An 18,882-nucleotide genomic window follows, 5' to 3' on the forward strand; every position below is an offset into this window, starting at 1 on the left:
TTTCTAAAGAGCTTTAGAGTAAGAGTGAAAAGGAGAGCTTGTTTGAATGTATTAGATTGCTTTGTGTGCTTGAAGTTCTTGCTCTTCCAATTAAACCAACGTGCTATTTATAGATGGAGATGCTCCTTTGTTGCTTGGACATCACACATATCCGTTGTGAGTGAGGAACTAGCCGTTGTGAGAGAAACAAAACAGCCCATGTGATTTTGTCTTTGAGATGCTCCAGGAGATCATTCTTCTAATGGTCTCTGACTGTCACATTGTACTTGTTGGTCAGAAATATTCTTCCACCAACTGTCAATGAGTTGTCTCTGAGTGTATATCCTTTGCAAATGTATTTCCCATGTGGGAAAATAAGATTTGAATTCATTTGGATAAGATTGCCACCTAAGTGCAGAAACTGGGAGATCATTCTCCAGGACGTTGGAGACCATTCTCTGAGATGGTGTGGATAAGGTCCAACGAAAATATAGCTGTTGCAAGTTGTTGCAAGTTGTCAAGCAGCTGTAAACTCTTCATCAAAGGCATAGAGTAGCCACTGTTCACTTGTCCTTCAAAGGACACATGAATAGTGAGATAAGTACTATTTTATGGGAGAATGTAGCCACCCATGTCATAAGCTTGTACTTTGGATCAGAAATGAAACTTCATTGCAAGCTGTATGTACTTGTTGCTGAGTTCTCATTGGTCTAGATTAACTTCTTTAATGATGTTCTTGGAGAACATAAAGCCTTGTTGCAAGATGTGAAGTTATTATTCCTTAAAGAAGCTTATTCGAGTAAGCTCAAGAACCAAAATCAATTCCTTGCCTTAAATGACTTATTTGCATTGTTATGATCCTTTAATAAGTCCAACTTAAAAGTTCATTCTTGTCTTGTACCAGTTGACTTGAATAAGCGCTTATGCTTTAGAACACATAAGTCTGGAGACCAATCTGAGATCATTCTCTTGAGGCAGATTTGTCTAAAACGTGCTTGATTCTTTTCTTATGAGTGAAACAAGGTTAATTTAATCCATTGCATCTGTTCTTAAATTAAATCACTCAAGAGCACTTGTTAGATCACAAAATGATCAGAATCGAATTAAAATTTAATTAAGGGTTGTTATCTTTAAAACATCAAAATAGGATTTTGTCTCAACAATGTAGTACTCTCATGGTGGGTCAATCCAGTATAAATATTACTCCTAATATTTATACCTATGTATAGACTTAATATCTCATATCCATGACCCGTGAGATTTGGTCATCGGTCTACATACATAATAGTCTCTACGCTTTATTATTATCTCAATTCATATTAAAGCTTGACTACAGATACTTTTAGAATAGTGTTCTTAAGTTAATATAATCTCACGATTAAGTCTCCCTTAATGTTTCATTACATGAACTAAATAACTATTCTAGGAACTTTATTATTTTGTAAAACAAACATAATAAAGAAATGCCTACTTATATATATTAAATACATAAATCAAATCAAGTCACAATACAAAAGCAAATACTATCAAATAGATTGGCTTATTTCCAACAATAACAACACAAAACATCAGGATTCTGGCATGTTCTTCTACTTATAATTTTTTGTTCTTTTTTAATATTTTTTACTTTGTCTTAGCTATATATACATTTGCTAGTATTTAAAAGATACTACTCCGTCCCAAATTATAAGCAAAAGGAGGTCAACAAAAGTGAATGTATCTGGACTAAATTTTAAACCAAATACATCAACTTTCATTGACCAATTTTTGCTTATATTTTGGGACGGAGGGAGTACATGTCTAAATGAGTATTTATTTTTCTTGGGGGTATTTTCCACTATTATGTTTTGAATAATTTGGTTACCTTGATATGATTTAGTTAAGTTGAATCTGTTAATCTTTTTATGCTTTTTTGGGTACATGTAGAAAGTTTTTCTCACTAAAGTAAACGGTACAAAAATGACGATAAGAATCAGTTGAATTTCATTTTAGTTACATTACTAACAAAGAGAAGATAGATAAACTCAATGATATCACAAACTTTATTTATTTTTATTTGTTAGTTACAATTTATGTGTTATAACATAAAATTATTAATAATATATTTTTTTAAGCTTTTATTATATCAATATTTTACTAATTTAATTTTTTTTTTGAAAAAAGTGATTTTTTATTTTTTGGTAATAGTCCGCGGGTTAACCGTTTAACCCGCTCGTTTATGCGAACCAGACTCAGGCTTAATATTATAACTCGTTTATATTTATCGACGGGCTTGTTCACCCCATTTAATATGCGAGTTTATGCGGGGCGGGTTAAACGGGATGGGTTAAACAGGACGGGTAGCCCCCATACCCAACTCTATTAACAATACACACAATTTTAGCATCGTATAAAAAACAAGTCGGTCGGAGTTGCACTCAAACTCAATTCGCCGCCGTAAAAGGCAACAGTGTTGGTGTCGTCGTTCGCCAGAAACATCGACGAATTCAATTCAGGTTTTCTTTCTTTTTTCATTATTATTTTTTTTTTCGGATTTTTCTTCGCCTCTCCTATCGCCGCCACCGTGGAATTCAACTATTCTCCGATTGCGCGGTTACGATTCCGCAATTGCGCCCTAAAGAGGGGATTGTTTACATATAATGTTTTTAATTAGGTAGAATTTTATCAATTTAATTTGTTGTGTATGCAGATATTGAATTTAAATCATTTTAACAAAGGAAATTAAGTTAAAATTCAAGAATTCAATTATAATTCAATAAAGAAGTAGGAGTAAGGCTTAATTGGTCATTTTAATTTGACGGTTTTGATCCTCCATCAATTATTTGGTCTAAATTACGGTGAAATTTTATAATATGGGACCAAATCCGCATAATGGTGAAAATAGGGGACCAAAATTGCAATCAAGTCATGAATTAAACTGTACTCTTGCAATGAATCTGTTGCAAGAGTGGCCTAAATGTAAATTGGATTAAGTAACTGTTTTTGAAACTCATAATTTTTTGTTTTTCTTGTTATGCTAACAGCTAGCATTGTTAACATTTGCTCATAATAAAGAAGATTAAGATGTTGACATCAATGCAAAGTTGTGTTGGCTCTTCACCTCTACTATATCCAGGTACGATGATTTTATGCATCGCAGTAGTTTTGATAGTTTAGCAACATAAGGTTTTGAAAGATGGGTATTTGAAGTTACATAATTCATGGAGATATTTATTTTTTGTTATTTTCTTGTATTCAGGTAGTATAAATCAGCCTAAAGCGTTTGTTAAGTATTCAAGACCGAACATTGTTAGGATGCAACGCTCACCATATAACATCAAAAAAGGAGAACTTCAAACTGGAACTTTTCGAAGTTCGTCATCTCGATTCAAATATGCTGGTGCTTTGGTAAGGTTTTTCTCTTGGCATTTGTTATATGTTGATTGTTTGATTTCTTGGTGCTATGATATCCTTGTTGGAAATTGCAAACGGTGTTTTGTGTTATTGCAATTTGCAACATCAAATGAGTCTTTTTTGAAAAGTTAAGGAAGATTCAAAAGAAAAATTTAATTGAATAATGAATAGTATTATTTAACTAGCAAAGGGAACTCAACTCCATATGATAGAAGGGACCATATGATAGAAGAGACCTGATTGAAAATACCAATAGATTAGGAAAATAGATGGAAAAAAAGATTGATACCTAGAGACTGCTGTAACAAGCAGTCAGTCTGCAACCAATGGCCACCAGACAGCCGAAAATTATGTTTCTGTACACCTAATCAATCGTATCTGTTTTGGATAGGAGACCTTTAGTGCAAAAGGTCTATGTTTTGGAATAGGGGAAATGTACAGATAGAAATGTAACTAACAATTGATCAGCTGACATATACAGCTGTAATAAATAGCAGGGAGAGAGAATAGTGGGAGGTTGTTATTATTGTAATTCAGAATTGATAGAGTATTTGGGGACTCTCGAATTACCCCTCCCGTATCCTCTATTCCTCTTACTTCTGGGTCATATTGATCTAGAAGGCTATCTCAATAATAGTCGTGTTCATTCAATTGTTGTTCTTTTCCCTTTGATTTCTGTTGAATCCTATCATTTCACATCTAGATCCTCTCCAGTTACATGCTGCTGTTTACTCTGTGTCGCTTCTATCTGAATCCGAGCGTTAAATCTCATCTTATTCCCAATTTCTTCGTTGTCTCTTGTACCACCTAGTGTTATCAAATATCGGACAGGGCTACCATGGCGAATTGTAGTGGCGGATTTTTTTGACAACCGCAATGGCCAATTTGTTAAGGATGGCGGCGTGATGGTATTTTATGGGGGATATGGTGGCGCCCTATGGCGGATTTTTGGCTTTCCGCCGTGGCCCACCATTCGCCACTGCTAACACTGGTACCAGCCGTCTTCCTACCCTCATGCATATGAAGCTTCTCATTAAGCCCTTCACTCTTGAGTCTACTATTCCTCCCTCTTCTCCTTCTCATGCACACATGCACAAGGGCTCATCAGGTTGAGTTATTTGTTTTAAGTAGAGAGGTTTTATATTTTATGTTGACTGTTGAGTGATCCCCTGCATTTTCTATTGATTTTTATCTAGGCATTTCTTATAGGATGTAGTATGTAAGTAAATGTTGTGTTGACAACTTGACACTGTCCTAACTTTCAATCCAAATCATGGAAATTTTGGATTTTATTGGTGAATCATTGACAATAACAGAAAAAATTATCCAAAAATGTTTGTTGATCTACATTGTACAATATTCTGATATCTTAATGGTGCTCCTTTCTACAGAATGCTACATGTGTTGCAACCCAGACTGTAACCCGCAAGCCTCAGACAACTACAATTACTCCTGGTAATAATTCGAACTCAAAGAATTTACTTATGCCAAATAATTCTGTTAGATAAAATATATATTGTGCTTAGATTGCTAAATAAATTCCATTATTTGTTTTACACTGGGACAAACTGAAACAGTTTAGCACTTCCCAATGTGTTGGCCTCTTCCATTTTCTATACTTGTCATCATGTCCATATTCATATTCAATAGTCAACAGTTTATGTATTTAAATTTCATTATTCGCTCCTCCCATTACATCAGTGTATTTTATTAAAATAATAATTAAATCAGTGTGGAAGTGTAGGTTTTTTATGAGAGAAACTGATATGAATATTTGATAATTAAGGTAATGCACACTCGAATGTTTATATAGTTGGGTAAGGAGATAGAGATAGTTTCTCGCTTAATACCTGCAATGCAAAGAAGCGAGAAAAGGAACTTCGGTGATTAGCAACAACAGTAAATTTATAAAGGATTATATTAGAAGGCTTAAATTAGAAGGCTTAAATAACTAATTTATTCTTTTTAGCTTCAAATATGTCTTAAGTCTTAACTAGAAAGGGAGTTGTTTTTTGTTGTTCTTGTTACCTTTTGTAGATGGTGTTTTGTAGTCCATTTTATATTCTCATGCTCATGCATGTTTTGGCCGGAAACATGTAACAAAAATTATGCAACTTGACTTTCTTTTAAATAAATATTATATAACATTAGTGTTTGGCAAAATATGTACATGTAAATGTTGTTTGCCCTTAATGTTTGGGTTTCTTTTAAATAAATAATATATAACATTAGTATTTGGCAAAATATGTACATGTAAATGTTGTTCGCCCTTAATGCATTTTTAGTCTTTAATTATGTTGTGAATAGTTATATGTTCCATGTCTTTGTTGCACAAATATAATTTGTTATCATTTTTCTGAAATGTCAGAAAAAGTGAGGAGCCCTAGACTTGATGACAACGGGCCTGGATTGCCACCTCGCAAAGATGATGGCAACGGTGGTAATGGAGGAGGAGGCGGCGGTAATTTTTCAGCTGGATTAATCCTTTTGGGTATTCTTGGTATCCTAGACATGCTTAAAGACATAGAGGGTGAAGTGCAAAACAAAGTCAAAGATTGGAAATTTCACCAAGCTTGAAAGTTTTTTTTTTTTTTTTTTTTTGACTGGAACCAAGCTTGAAAGTTGGTCTTACATATGGCAGTGAAATTACTTGATCCCTTATATTTTATCAAAATATGGACAATCAAACCTAGTTATCAATGTCAGGAAAATTGGGTTGATCCTTTCTCTACCGCATTCAATAGAAGCCAAATGGGGTGTGATATATGGTTCTAAATAATGAGATATCTTAAAGCATACACTTATTCTTAGTGTTATATGTAATGAACTTTATAATAGATATACTAATTCTTGTGGTGAAATTTTGTATTCATTCACGTGGCTGTTAGAACCCACAAAAAGTTGTAGCAGAGGCAGTTGATATTAGAGCAAGTGTGTCATAAAAGTGTTCAGTTTTCATGTTGAGCACAATGCCCATGCATTTTTTGAATTACATGTTGATCAGTGGTCCGAGGTTAATAATATCGGGGAAATTGCTCTTTAGACCTCCTCATATGCTTACAGGTCCTCAAATATAAAGAGCAATTTTGGGAGGCATGTGAGTATATGAGAGGCCTAAAGAGCAATTTTCAAATATTATTTTTTGGCGTAAATTATGTATCTTTACGCGCGACTGCAAAGGCTAATCCCTTGAGTTTTGTGGGACTCAAATGGGCTGCAAACCCTCCATAAGATGTTGCTACATGTCCAAGTCAAAAGTCGAGCCTAGAACCTTGGTTAATCTAGAAGAGACCAACGCCATTTCATTTAAGCGGTCTTAAATTTTATACTCTATTAGTTTTAGCTGATCTCCATACATGCATGTATGTCATTTCTTTCCTAGAAATCTTCTGTTCCTCCGAGAGAAATTGATTTTGCATAGACCTCTTGGAAATCAACAATTTCATCTTTCTATAATTGAATTACTACATCATTAGAAATCTATCATTATTACAAATTCATCTGTGGCTCCCATTCTAATAAGCAACTGGTTGTATTAATTATTCCTCATGGTTTCCTAGTCCACATAAAATTGATTCTAGTGTTCACTACATAAAAACAATTTTTAGTTAAGGGACCATATCTAACATATAATTACAAACCATCGTGCATGAACCTGGCAAACCTCACGTGTGGCATAAAAGATTCTTGGTAGGATGTTTTGTCATTGTTTTGTTGTGTCACCAATAGGTTCTCTTCTTGTTTGTATTTGTTGAGTGTATGGTTAAAGAAAACCAATATTGAGAATGCTGAGTGACAATTTTCACATGATGGGTGGGTCTGTGTGTTTGTTGAGAAAGAAAGCCACCATTTCTCATCATTTGTTTAGGTTGGGTCCAGTGTTTTTTCTAGTCTTGTCCATACATTAACCATATGGAATATGTACAACTATTTGGTTTTCTATGAACTACAAAAGCCTTTCCTTACTACTGTCATATGGAGCCCAATCTCTAAAACCTACCTATTGGAATATGCTAACCATTTTGCTTCTCTTTTTTATTCATGCACAATATTATTGTTGGCATATATTTTACAATTCCTACTGTCAATTATGAAGCAGTAAAAGGTAAATAGAAGATTGAAAAATTACTAGAGGCAATTAGAAAACTGTTTAAAGCTGTACCAAAAGAAAAAGAAGATATGAATAAAGCCTCTTCCTCCTCTTCTCTGCTGACTTGTAAATAAAGCCTAAAGGGAAAGGGTTGGACGAGAAGAAGAAAGTGAAAAATAAAATCAGATCAATCTCATTAGAATATCATTAATAAAATATTTATTTACGTTAAAATGGATTGAAGTGCAATATATTTTCTTCTAAAGTGATATCATATTTTTTAATATATAAGAAGATACGAATAATTTAAGTAATCCCTTGCGGAAGCTTCTCTTATACGTCAACAATGGTAGACACTTTAGTTAGTTACACTACCTGCAGCAAATATGCACCTTACACACTCAAGGGATCAATGAATCTATCTCAACAACCCTTGTCATCTCAAGTGTCGATTGTTGCCAACTGACACAAGCGGTTATAACCGTCTTTCCCTATATAAAGACAAACTTTTGTTAGTGATTTTCTCTCTCCTCTCTCTCTCTCTCGCACACATTGGCTTAAACATTAGAATGTTAACATATTTTGTAGGTATTTTTTTACCGTGATTCACCATACCTGAACTTTATCTCCACCGTAACTATCTTAAGTCTCGTTATCAAAATCATCTAATTTTATTTGCGGCAGAACAGAAACTACTAATGTCATGAGTGTCACTTTTTATAAACTTCAATAAAACCTTATATTTATGCAATGTGGACTTTGATTTTTTTTTGGCTTAACTACACATTTGGTCCCTTACGTTTATTTTAGGTTTCAATTTGGTCCCTTACGTTTAAAAAGTATCAATTTGGTCCCTTACGTTTATTTTATGTTTCAAGTTGGTCCTTTTCGTCAATTTTGTCACATGTGGCAGTCAATTTGCATACGTGGACTGACACGTGGCACTTGGACACGCTGACACGTGTACTGTTCAAACGGTGTTAGTGACAAAACTAACGGAAAGGACTAACTTGAAACTTAAAATAAACGTAAGGGACCAAATTGATACTTTTTAAATGTAAGGGACCAAATTGAAACCTAAAATAAACGTAAGGGACCAAATGTGTAGTTAAGCCTTTTTTTTTTCAATACATAGTAATTGAATTTCAAATAAAGTATTCAAAATTATGATTTCAAAACATTCACAATCTTTTCATCTACTTCTTTCATGGTTAGGACAAAAGTAATACAATAAGTGACAAATTTTTATTTAAACTAATTTGAGATTTCCAAAACACAAAAATCAAGTAGGCACTTGATGTTTTTGAGGAACACGTTTCCAAATCTTTGTAACTTTTTACTGTTGATTATATGATGACAGCTGAGGTATACATAAATTTCAAGCCCACCAAAATGGTAGGTTATATGATGACAGCTGAGGTGTACACAAATTTTCTAATCAAACAACAGTTTTTTATTTCAAAAAGTGGAACATGATAATCAATTGGATTAGTGTACTAATCATACAATCAAGCACATAAAAAATCCGCATATCACCTTTTGTATTTTTTCAGTCAATAATGAGCTAAAGTTGAAACATATTTTGTCGTGTCAAATTCATAGTGCTTAATCCATGCGATGCACGCCAATCTTTGTCAATGGACACATCAATGGTGGGGTGACTAACCTTTTATTTGGATTAAGGTGTGACTACTTGTGGAACCTAGTTTTACATATTTTTCATAATTTACCAACTACAATTAATTAAAAGATCTTTAATTTGTTAGGGGTTTGTTTAGCAAGTCTTTGGTTTGTTGGGCTCTAGGAAGTGTTAGGCCCAACTGGCCCAATGGTTGTAAGCCTATAAAAGGCCTTGATTGAGAAATAATAAACAAGCTGAACCATTTGATCAACAATTGGTATCAGATTAAGCCCCGGTCCAAATTTTTTCGCGCGAAAATCTGTTTCAGCTGGAACGGCAGTTTCCGGTGGCAGTTACGGTGGTGTTCTTGGCAGTTACGGTGGTTCTGCTTCAATTCCACCACAATTCTTGATCGTTCTTCATTTTTCTTCGCTCATTCGACTCGTTCTTGCATCACAATCATGGCGGAATCTTCCAATTTCGCTCAACCTGCAATCCCAAAGTTCGATGGTTACTATGACCATTGGTCAATGCTAATGGAGAATCTTCTCCGTTCAAAAGAATACTGGAGTCTGATAGAGAACGGCGTTGTTGTAGCTCCGGCGAATGCAACGGCGGAACAACAACAAGCTGCAAATGAAAGCAAGCTCTGTGACTTGAAGGTAAAGAATTACCTATTTCAGTCGATTGATAGAGCAATCTTGGACACAATCTTGACACGAGACACATCAAAGGATATATGGGATGCTTTGCGCCGCAAGTATCAGGGCTCAACGAAGGTGAAGCGCGCACAATTGCAAACCTTAAGGCGTGAATTTGAGGTTCTTGAAATGGGGGAAAGTGAAAGTGTTAATGAGTACTTTGCAAGAACTTTAGCAATTGCCAATCGCATGACTTCACATGGAGAAACTGTTCAGCAAATCACAGTTGTTGAGAAGATTTTGCGATCCATGACTGAAAGATTCAACTATGTAGTTTGCTCCATAGAAGAATCAAACGATGTGACTCTCATGTCCATTGATGAATTACAAAGTAGTCTCTTGCTTCATGAACAAAGAATGAAGGGTAAGCAAATTCATAGTGAAGAACAAGCTCTCAAAGTCTCCAATGGTGGTAGGGGAAGAGGGAGAAGCTCTTCAGCAAGAGGGAGAGGCAGAGGAAGAATGAGTAAAGAACTCATTGAATGTTTCAAATGTCACAAATTAGGACATTATAGAAATGAGTGCCCTGAATGGGACAAGAGTGCAAACTTTGCAGAGTTTGAAACTGAAGAAGAAATGCTTCTGATGGCATACTCACAGCTGAATATAGAGAGAAAGGATCAAGCTTGGTATCTTGATAGTGGGTGCAGCAATCACATGATTGGCACTAAAGATTGGCTGTTTGATCTTGATGAAACTTTCAGAGAATCAGTCAAGTTAGGAAATGATTCAAAGATGGCTGTGATGGGAAAAGGAAATCTCAGATTGGACATTGGAGGAAGGATTATTATCATCACTGATGTGTACTACCTCCCAGGCCTTGGAAACAATTTGCTGAGCATTGGACAGCTACAACAGAAAGGCCTCACCATTGTATTCAAAAACAATGTATGTCAACTCTTTCATGAAGATAAGGGCCTCATCTTAAGCACTGAAATGACTATGAATAGAATGTATATAGTTCGAGCAACTGTGATAATACCAAACTGTCTGCAAGTTACAAAAGCTGAGGAAACTGAACTATGGCACAAGAGGTATGCCCACCTAAGCATCAAAGGCTTAAGGGTTCTGAACAAGAAACATATGGTTAAAGGCTTACCTGAGTTAAGAGACACTGAAGAGAAATGTACTGATTGCTTGTCTGGCAAGCAACATAGGGAAAACATGCCTAAGCAAGCCAACTGGAGAGCATCAGAAATACTTGAACTCATACACTCTGATATCTGTGGCCCTATAACTCCCAAGTCTAATGGAGGGAACAGGTATTTTCTCACATTCACTGATGATTTCTCTAGAAAAACATGGACTTACATCATACAAGAAAAATCATGTGCTTTAAGTGTGTTTAAGAAATTCAAGTCATTAGTTGAAAATGAATCTAACTGTCTGATCAAATGCCTTAGAACTGATAGAGGAGGAGAGTTTACATCATTGGAATTCAATAATTTTTGTAGCTCACAAGGAATCAAAAGGCAATTAACAGCTGCCTACACTCCACAGCAAAATGGAGTTGCTGAAAGAAAGAACAGGACTATATTGAATATGGTGAGAAGCATGATATCATGCAGAGGTGTACCTAAATGTTTCTGGCCTGAGGCAGTCAAATGGGCCACATATGTGATGAATAGGTCACCTACATTTGCAGTGAAGGATATCACACCAGAAGAGGCCTATAGTGGTGTAAAACCATCAGTTCATCATTTCAGAATTTTTGGTTGTTTGGCACATGTTCATATCCCTGATGCTCACAGAAAAAAATTGGATGGTAAAAGTACCAAGTGTATTCATCTGGGTGTTAGTGAGGAATCCAAAGCATATAAACTGTATGATCCTACTGCAAGAAAGATTATCATTAGCAGAGATGTGATATTTGAAGAAAACAAAGGGTGGAATTGGAATAAGGCTAGCACCAGCAATAGTGGTGAGCAACTCAGTGACAATGAAGCAGGCATAGAAGTTGAAAACAATGATACTGATGCTTTGAATAATGAAAACAATGGAGATACAATTGAAAATGAGAATGAGGCAGGTTCTAGTGATATGGATCTTGAAGATAGTGAGGAAGAACAAGCCATTTCACCAAGACCTAGAAGACCACCAGGTTACCTAAGAGACTATGTGACTGGTAATGAATTACCAGATGATGATGATCAGCTTCAGAATCTTGCCATAGCCATGTTTGGTACTAGTGATGATCCTGCAACCTATGAGGAAGCAGTGAAATCAAAGGTATGGAGAGATGCAATGGAAGCTGAGATCAAGTCTATTGAATCAAATGGCACTTGGGAGCTGACAAAACTTCCAAAAGAAGCAAAAGCAATTGGTGTGAAATGGATATACAAAACTAAACTGAATGAGAAAGGAAAGGTTGAAAAACATAAGGCCAGGTTGGTAGCTAAAGGGTATTCACAGAAACATGGAATTGACTATGGTGAAGTATTTGCACCAGTTGCTAGATGGGACACCATTAGAACAATTCTGAGTTTAGCTGCATTTGAGAGATGGCCTGTATACCAGCTTGATGTAAAGAGTGCCTTTTTGCATGGTGACCTAATGGAAGATGTATATGTGATGCAGCCATTAGGATATGAGCAAAAGGGCAGTGATCTAGTCTATAAGCTGAAGAAGGCCCTTTATGGTTTGAAGCAAGCCCCTAGAGCTTGGTATAGTAAGATAGAATCTTACTTTGTGTCTGAACAATTTGAAAAATGCTCTCATGAGCACACTTTGTTTGTGAAGTACAGCAGTAATAAAAAGGTTTTGATTGTTAGCATCTATGTAGATGATCTTATCTACACAGGAAATGACAATCAAATGATGGATGAATTCAAAGCATCAATGAAAGATAAGTTCTCTATGACTGATCTTGGAAAGATGAAGTACTTTTTGGGAGTAGAAGTAAATCAATGTGAAGAAGGAATTTTCATTCATCAGCAAAAATATGGGACTGAAATATTGCAGAGGTTTGGTATGCAAGAGTGTAATAAGGTATGCAGTCCAATAGTGCCTGGATGTAAACTTGTAAAAGATGAAACTGCTCTAGCTTGTGATGCCACTTTATACAAGCAAATGATTGGCTGTCTTATGTACCTTCTTGCAACAAGGCCTGATATGACTTATGCAGTGTGTTTGGCTGCAAGATACATGGAGAGACCTACTGAAATGCATGTAGCAGTAGTAAAGAGAATTCTGAGGTATCTAAAAGGGACTCTGACATTAGGGGTGCTGTACAAGTGCAGAAATGGCAATGACTTTGTGTTACAAGGATGGAGTGACTCTGACTATGCAGGAGATTATGATGATAGAAAGAGCACTTCAGGCTATGTATTCACATTAGGTGAGAGTGCCATCTGCTGGTCTTCCAAGAAGCAACCCATTGTTACACTTTCAACCACTGAAGCTGAGTTTGTGTCTGCTGCTTCATGTGCTTGTCAGTGTATATGGTTGAAAAACATACTGAGTCATTTACTTGTTGAGCAAGCTGGCTGTGTTTCCATAAATTGTGACAATAGTTCCTCTATTAAATTGTCAAAGAACCCTATTATGCATGGAAGATGCAAACACATTGATGTAAGATATCATTTCTTGAGGGACTTAAGCAGGGATGGTGTTATAGAGCTCAAGTATTGCAAATCTCAGGATCAGCTTGCAGATATCATGACCAAGCCTTTAAAACTTGAAAGTTTTTGCAGATTAAGGGAGGGACTTGGAATGAGTATTGCTCAAGATGTGAACAAGTAGTATGTCTCAACTACTTGTGACAGTATGAACTGGTGCGAGTTTGCTTGGCTATCAAGGCAAGATGAGGAGTGGCTTGACTGCATTTGGCTTGTTGTGTCTGTAGTGTCTCTTGTCTGTACTGTGTTTGTATTGTTTGTTTTCTGCTGGCATTTTGTGCTTGCTGGCATTTGTGTTTACTTAGTTTTGCTTTTGCTTGTGTGTGCTTAAGTTGAACACTCTTAAGTCTGATAGTTCAACTTAAGGGAGGGTTTGTTAGGGGTTTGTTTAGCAAGTCTTTGGTTTGTTGGGCTCTAGGAAGTGTTAGGCCCAACTGGCCCAATGGTTGTAAGCCTATAAAAGGCCTTGATTGAGAAATAATAAACAAGCTGAACCATTTGATCAACATAATTTTAGGTTTTGTTTTGTAATTGTACTAGCTAGCCCACCCTAATGGGACATGGTAGAGACTAGAGAGAGACCAAAACATTCATGGTATTATAGTCTACAATTTTTTTTTAGGTTACAGTTGTATAATAGTACTAGTTTGAAATAGGGATGGCAAAAAAATCAAACCCGAGAGACCAACCCGAACTCAAACCCAAGTCAACGGGCGAAATTCGATTTGACTGAGTTTGGGTTCGGGTGACACCCGATAATATGGGTGTGGGTTATCAGTCAAACTTACACCCGAAACTCATACACCCACCCGAAATATTTTATAATTACCTAATTAACCCCATAGTCTCCATTAATTTCCTTAGAATACCTTAAATTTTAGTTGTAATTTAATTTCTTGAAAGTCTATGTTGTAATTTCTTGAAAGTCTATGTTTGAATTTCCTTAGAAGATCTTAATTTTAGTTGTAATTTAATTTAAAGTCTATGTTGGAATTTAATTTCTTAAATTTGCAAATTATTTTTAAATGTGCTGCGGGTTTGGGTGGAAAAAACTCGAACCCAATGGGGTGTGGGTGTTGTTTTGCCACCCAAACAGCCTTTGGGTTTGGGTTTGGGTGATGATTTCGGGTGTGAGTTTGGTAAGTGTCAAACCCGCACCCATGGACGCTCATTGCCATCCCTAGTTTGAAAGTTATGATTATCAAAACATACTATGATCAATTAGGAAGAAAGTTTTTAAAGTAAGATAACATCTTGTTTTTTTTTTTTAAAGGTAAGATAACACCTTTTAATAATACCTCATTTCAAACCCACTTGGGGTTGGTATAGTGGTGTTGGCTTGAGTCCTTGAAATATGCTCCTCTCAAGGTCTCAGGTTCGATATTCACTAGTGCCAATTATTGGTCCCCTTGGATTAGTCGGTCTTAAGACAGGATACCAATTTTTCAAAAAAAAAAAAAACCTCCTTCCATCATTATATATTTTTAATGGGTCATGTTAACTAGTGCCCCTAGTGCTCCCGGGGCACTAGTTAAGGAACTAAAAAGGGAAAGAAAAGAAAAAAAATTGCTTTGAAAAAACAAAAATTTAAACTTTTAAAATATTGACTTCACAAGTTTCAAATAATATTATTATCTTTAGTTACCTTAACCAATGTCTCAGGGGCACCGGTTAGCATTTTCTATTTTTAAAAGTCGCATCGTGACCGCAAGGTAAATTGAAGCTTTTGAGAAACTACGGTGGATAGGGATTGTAACTAAGGCAGCATTAAATCATTTGATTATCAAATGTAGGGTTATACACTAAATTGATCATGTTGTTCTTGCTAACTTCAAATTAATAGGTTTTTTTTTTTTTTACAATAAATTAATAGTTAAACATAGGTAATTTCTCATATATAAACTTCAAGTAGTTAATATGAGGCTGATGTAGCACTATAATACGACTCTCTTCAGTAAAAGAATATAAATTCATTCTTAACATATTTTAATTTTTGCTTCAAAAAAAATAATTTAATTTTATAGTGGACTAAAAGATTTAAGACGTAAATTTAGATATTAAACTCAAGTGGTTAATAAACTGATTTTAAAACGAATCATTCGAAAGAACCTAAATTTTATTTCTGGTGAGAATAATTCTTAGTTAGACGAATGCACAAATAATTTAAAAATAATATATACAGAGGTATGATCATTTGGCCAGGGATACATATGTATGTTGTCGTCCTGATTAATCTCATAATCAATTGTTTAGTTAAGTTTTATTTTTTTCGTTTTGACAATTTTTTGTTGTTGGGATAAATAGTGATGTTTTAGTTTCTGCTTTGTATGGCCCATTGGCCTTTGGGGGCTAATAAAAGCTGAACACCATATGATTAAAATATATTGAATAAGGAGTTTTGCTTTTCATCAACCTCAAATATAAAATATAGTGCTAATTAACTGGAACGATATATGAACTGGCTAGCAGAAACTTCCATATTTTTCTTTTAACAATGTCAAGTTCAATGCTATTATAAAGAGAAACACAACTTTTTTATTACCAATTTAAATAATTAATTTTGTGACGAAAATTAGCATGGTAGGGTAGGAATTAACAATTAATTAACTACCTATTATGAAATTATACGATTATAGACCATGGTAGCAATGTCATTAACCTTAGTAAAATAATCAGAAGAAGCAATTTCATAAACAAACATAGCCGCCGTTCTAAGACATAGAGATTTAACGGCATGGTTAAGTTCAATTTAATACGAATTACATATTTAATTTCTCTTGTTTTAATTAAATAAATTGGTAAAGTATATAATTAGTTATTATTTCAAGGATCTTGCTAACATGTGTCTATGTTAAGAAACTCATAAGTGAAAAACTTGCATTGAAAAAAAATATTATTTTGACTCTTATAAAATTAAATGCACGGATTTTTAGACGAAGAATACCAATATTTAGTTTCTTAGCATGTGCTCTTAGGGCACATATTAGCTTTCTCCTTATTTCAATTATAATTATGAAGAAGACCATAATTTATACTTTAAAAGAACATGGTACATACCTACATTGTTAAAAATTTAAGTATTTTTTAAATAGTGGTCCATGATATTGTCGATGGACCATTTATAGAGGTGATTCATATTAGAACTTTTCTATCTAAGGCCTGTAATTGAATTTTAGTAAAATATCTAAATTTTTGTATTTTTTTTTACTAAAAAAAATATTTATTAATGTAAATTGATAAAATATATCAAATACAAACATAAATTTAACGGTTAAAAAAAACAAAAATGATAATTCTACGAATAAACTAAAATATGAAAGAAAGATATTATCTGTGTGAAAACTATTTATATATTAAATAAAGAGGAAAAAGATAGACATGGATAATATCATGTCAACAAGTGACCCAACTTCTTCCTCTTTCTGGTTGACAAAGAAGAAAAAACTTAGAGATAAGGTAATCTTATCTCTCTAAGAAAAATTAGTTCCATTTTAGTTTTCATACTTTTATAATACAAATAATTTATCAGAAAATTAATATAATTGATTTCATTTAAATTTTTTCAATTAATAATTAAGTCATATATATGTAGGACTCAAACCCACAAATACACATATGATTTCACACAAATGACACAACCAATAGGCTAATGTTGCATTGTGTGTAATTTTTTTTCAATTAATCGATATTTAAATATTGTCAATAAATATTTTAGAAAGGATTTAATTGATATGCACCGACGGTGTAAAATATTTTACACCGTCAACCAATACCAACCATGTTTTCCGCCACATCACCCCACTTTACCCCACTTTCTTGACATTACATGGCAAAATGATGGTTATTTATTGGACGATGGTGTAAAACTATTTTACACCGTCGGTGCATATCAATTAAACTCTTTTAGAAATATCTAAACAATCCAAAATTTGAGGAGCCTTATTTGTTAAGCCCCGTGTTGTAGATAGCCGTCATCTACCAATAATATATTAACCCACTCGGGGTTGATCTAGTGATGTTGACTTGGGTCCTCGGATTATGCTCATCTCAAGGTCTCAGGTTCGATTCTTCCTGATGTCAATTTTGGTGGGATCTCCACAAGTGGGAGATGGGATTGGTACCCTTGGATTAGTCGGTCCCAAGGCCGGATACAAAGTTTTCAAAAAAAAAAAACTACCAATAATATATTGACACATCTTATCATATATAGATTTTTTTTTTGTAAATAGACAAAATAACAAAGTCGGTATAAATTCATACAAACAACTGAGGGAGTCGGGGTTCGAATTCGAACCTTGACCATAATTTTTTCTTTTGTTAAATAAAAGGCTTAATTAGTAAAATAGTCATTAAAAGATATTTTTTGGTTTCACATTGGTCCCTTAAAGAAAAAAAGAACCGAATAGATCCCTTAAAGAAAAAAAAAAGTTCGAATATGTCCCTTAAAGACATCTTCATTAATCAGTTTGGTCCCTTAAAGACATCTCTGTTAATCAGTTTGGTCCTCAAAAAAAATGACGGAAAGGATCAAACTGATTAACGGAGATGTCTTTAAGGACCTATTCGGACTTTTTTTTCCTTTAAAGGACCTATTCAGACTTCTTTTTCCTTATGGGACCAATGTAAAACCAAAAATATTTTTAAAAAACTATTTTACTAATTAAGCCTAAATAAAAATATGCTATATGTATTTTTGTGTGATGTCTCTATAGAGAATAATGACCGGATCCTCTCCGGTGACATGAGAGGTCTAGTGAAATCTTCATCATCCACTATAAAGATTTTAATATTAAAAGAGGAGAAATAGTAATGAGAAGGGAATAACCCATTGATGAATGTGTGAAATTGTTAAATATACTGTAGACAAACACAAAGGACACCCGATTCTCTTTAAAAAGAAAAAGTGATTATGATCGATGCCCATAGAAAGAAGCAAAAAGAATAGTATAATTTCACTAAGAAACAAGAACTTAAAAAAGAAAGAAGAAAACAAATTAAGGAGCAGTCAAGCCAGAGCAAGTTAGTGACTGCAGCTAATTGCCATTGAAATTGTTAAGGTTAGATTAGATTAGATTGAAGCTCTTCCACTTGCTGCGGCTGATGTGTTTTTCCCTTTTCAATTTCTTGTAAGTATTTGTCTACAGCCATAGGAGACATAGAGACCCTACAAGATTAAAAAGATGGTAAAGATAGATGATTTATGTTGGCACTGTATAAGATTCCATAACCAAATTGGGTCAAGACATGTGGTTGAGATCCTTCTATTAAGTCAAGTGTCACTTAATTAAGTTTGATTTTTTTTGCTCTATTGGAAAAATTTATTGAAACTAAACTTGGGAACAATTGTGATTGTTGAATCGAGATTTAACTGTTTAAATTTTAAGTTCTGTATTTTTTTATTTTAAAAAATTAAAATCTCTATATTGTAGAAGTTTATATCATTTGCTCTGAATATAACGACTACAGTTGTTTTGAATGCAT

At 34.3% G+C, this 18,882-nt stretch overlaps 1 protein-coding gene across 1 annotated transcript; it reads left to right on the forward strand.

The window, feature by feature from the left end:
• The first annotated feature begins 2,336 nt into the window (after positions 1–2,336).
• Positions 2,337–6,361, forward strand: LOC123903881 (protein YELLOW LEAF 1, choloroplastic-like). The gene is made up of 6 exons (XM_045953567.1): positions 2,337–2,474; positions 3,003–3,094; positions 3,218–3,366; positions 4,764–4,827; positions 5,741–5,952; positions 5,995–6,361. The coding sequence occupies exons 2-5, from the start codon at positions 3,043–3,045 to the stop codon at positions 5,947–5,949; spliced, it is 474 nt and encodes a 157-aa protein (XP_045809523.1). The 5' UTR covers positions 2,337–2,474; positions 3,003–3,042; the 3' UTR covers positions 5,950–5,952; positions 5,995–6,361.
• Positions 6,362–18,882: the final 12,521 nt, after the last annotated feature.

Source organism: Trifolium pratense, linkage group LG2 (assembly GCF_020283565.1).
Source record: "Trifolium pratense cultivar HEN17-A07 linkage group LG2, ARS_RC_1.1, whole genome shotgun sequence".
NCBI classification, from domain to species: Eukaryota; Viridiplantae; Streptophyta; class Magnoliopsida; order Fabales; family Fabaceae; genus Trifolium; species Trifolium pratense.

What these genes read in the sequence shown, in the direction of transcription:
- LOC123903881 (XM_045953567.1), top strand. Translation starts at nt 3,043, where the DNA reads ATGTTGACATCAATGCAAAGTTGTGTTGGCTCTTCACCTCTACTATAT. An exon ending in TTCACCTCTACTATATCCAG is followed by an intron (nt 3,095 to 3,217) that starts GTACGATGATTT and finishes TCTTGTATTCAG; the next exon opens with GTAGTATAAATCAGCCTAAA. An exon ending in TCAAATATGCTGGTGCTTTG is followed by an intron (nt 3,367 to 4,763) that starts GTAAGGTTTTTC and finishes TCCTTTCTACAG; the next exon opens with AATGCTACATGTGTTGCAAC.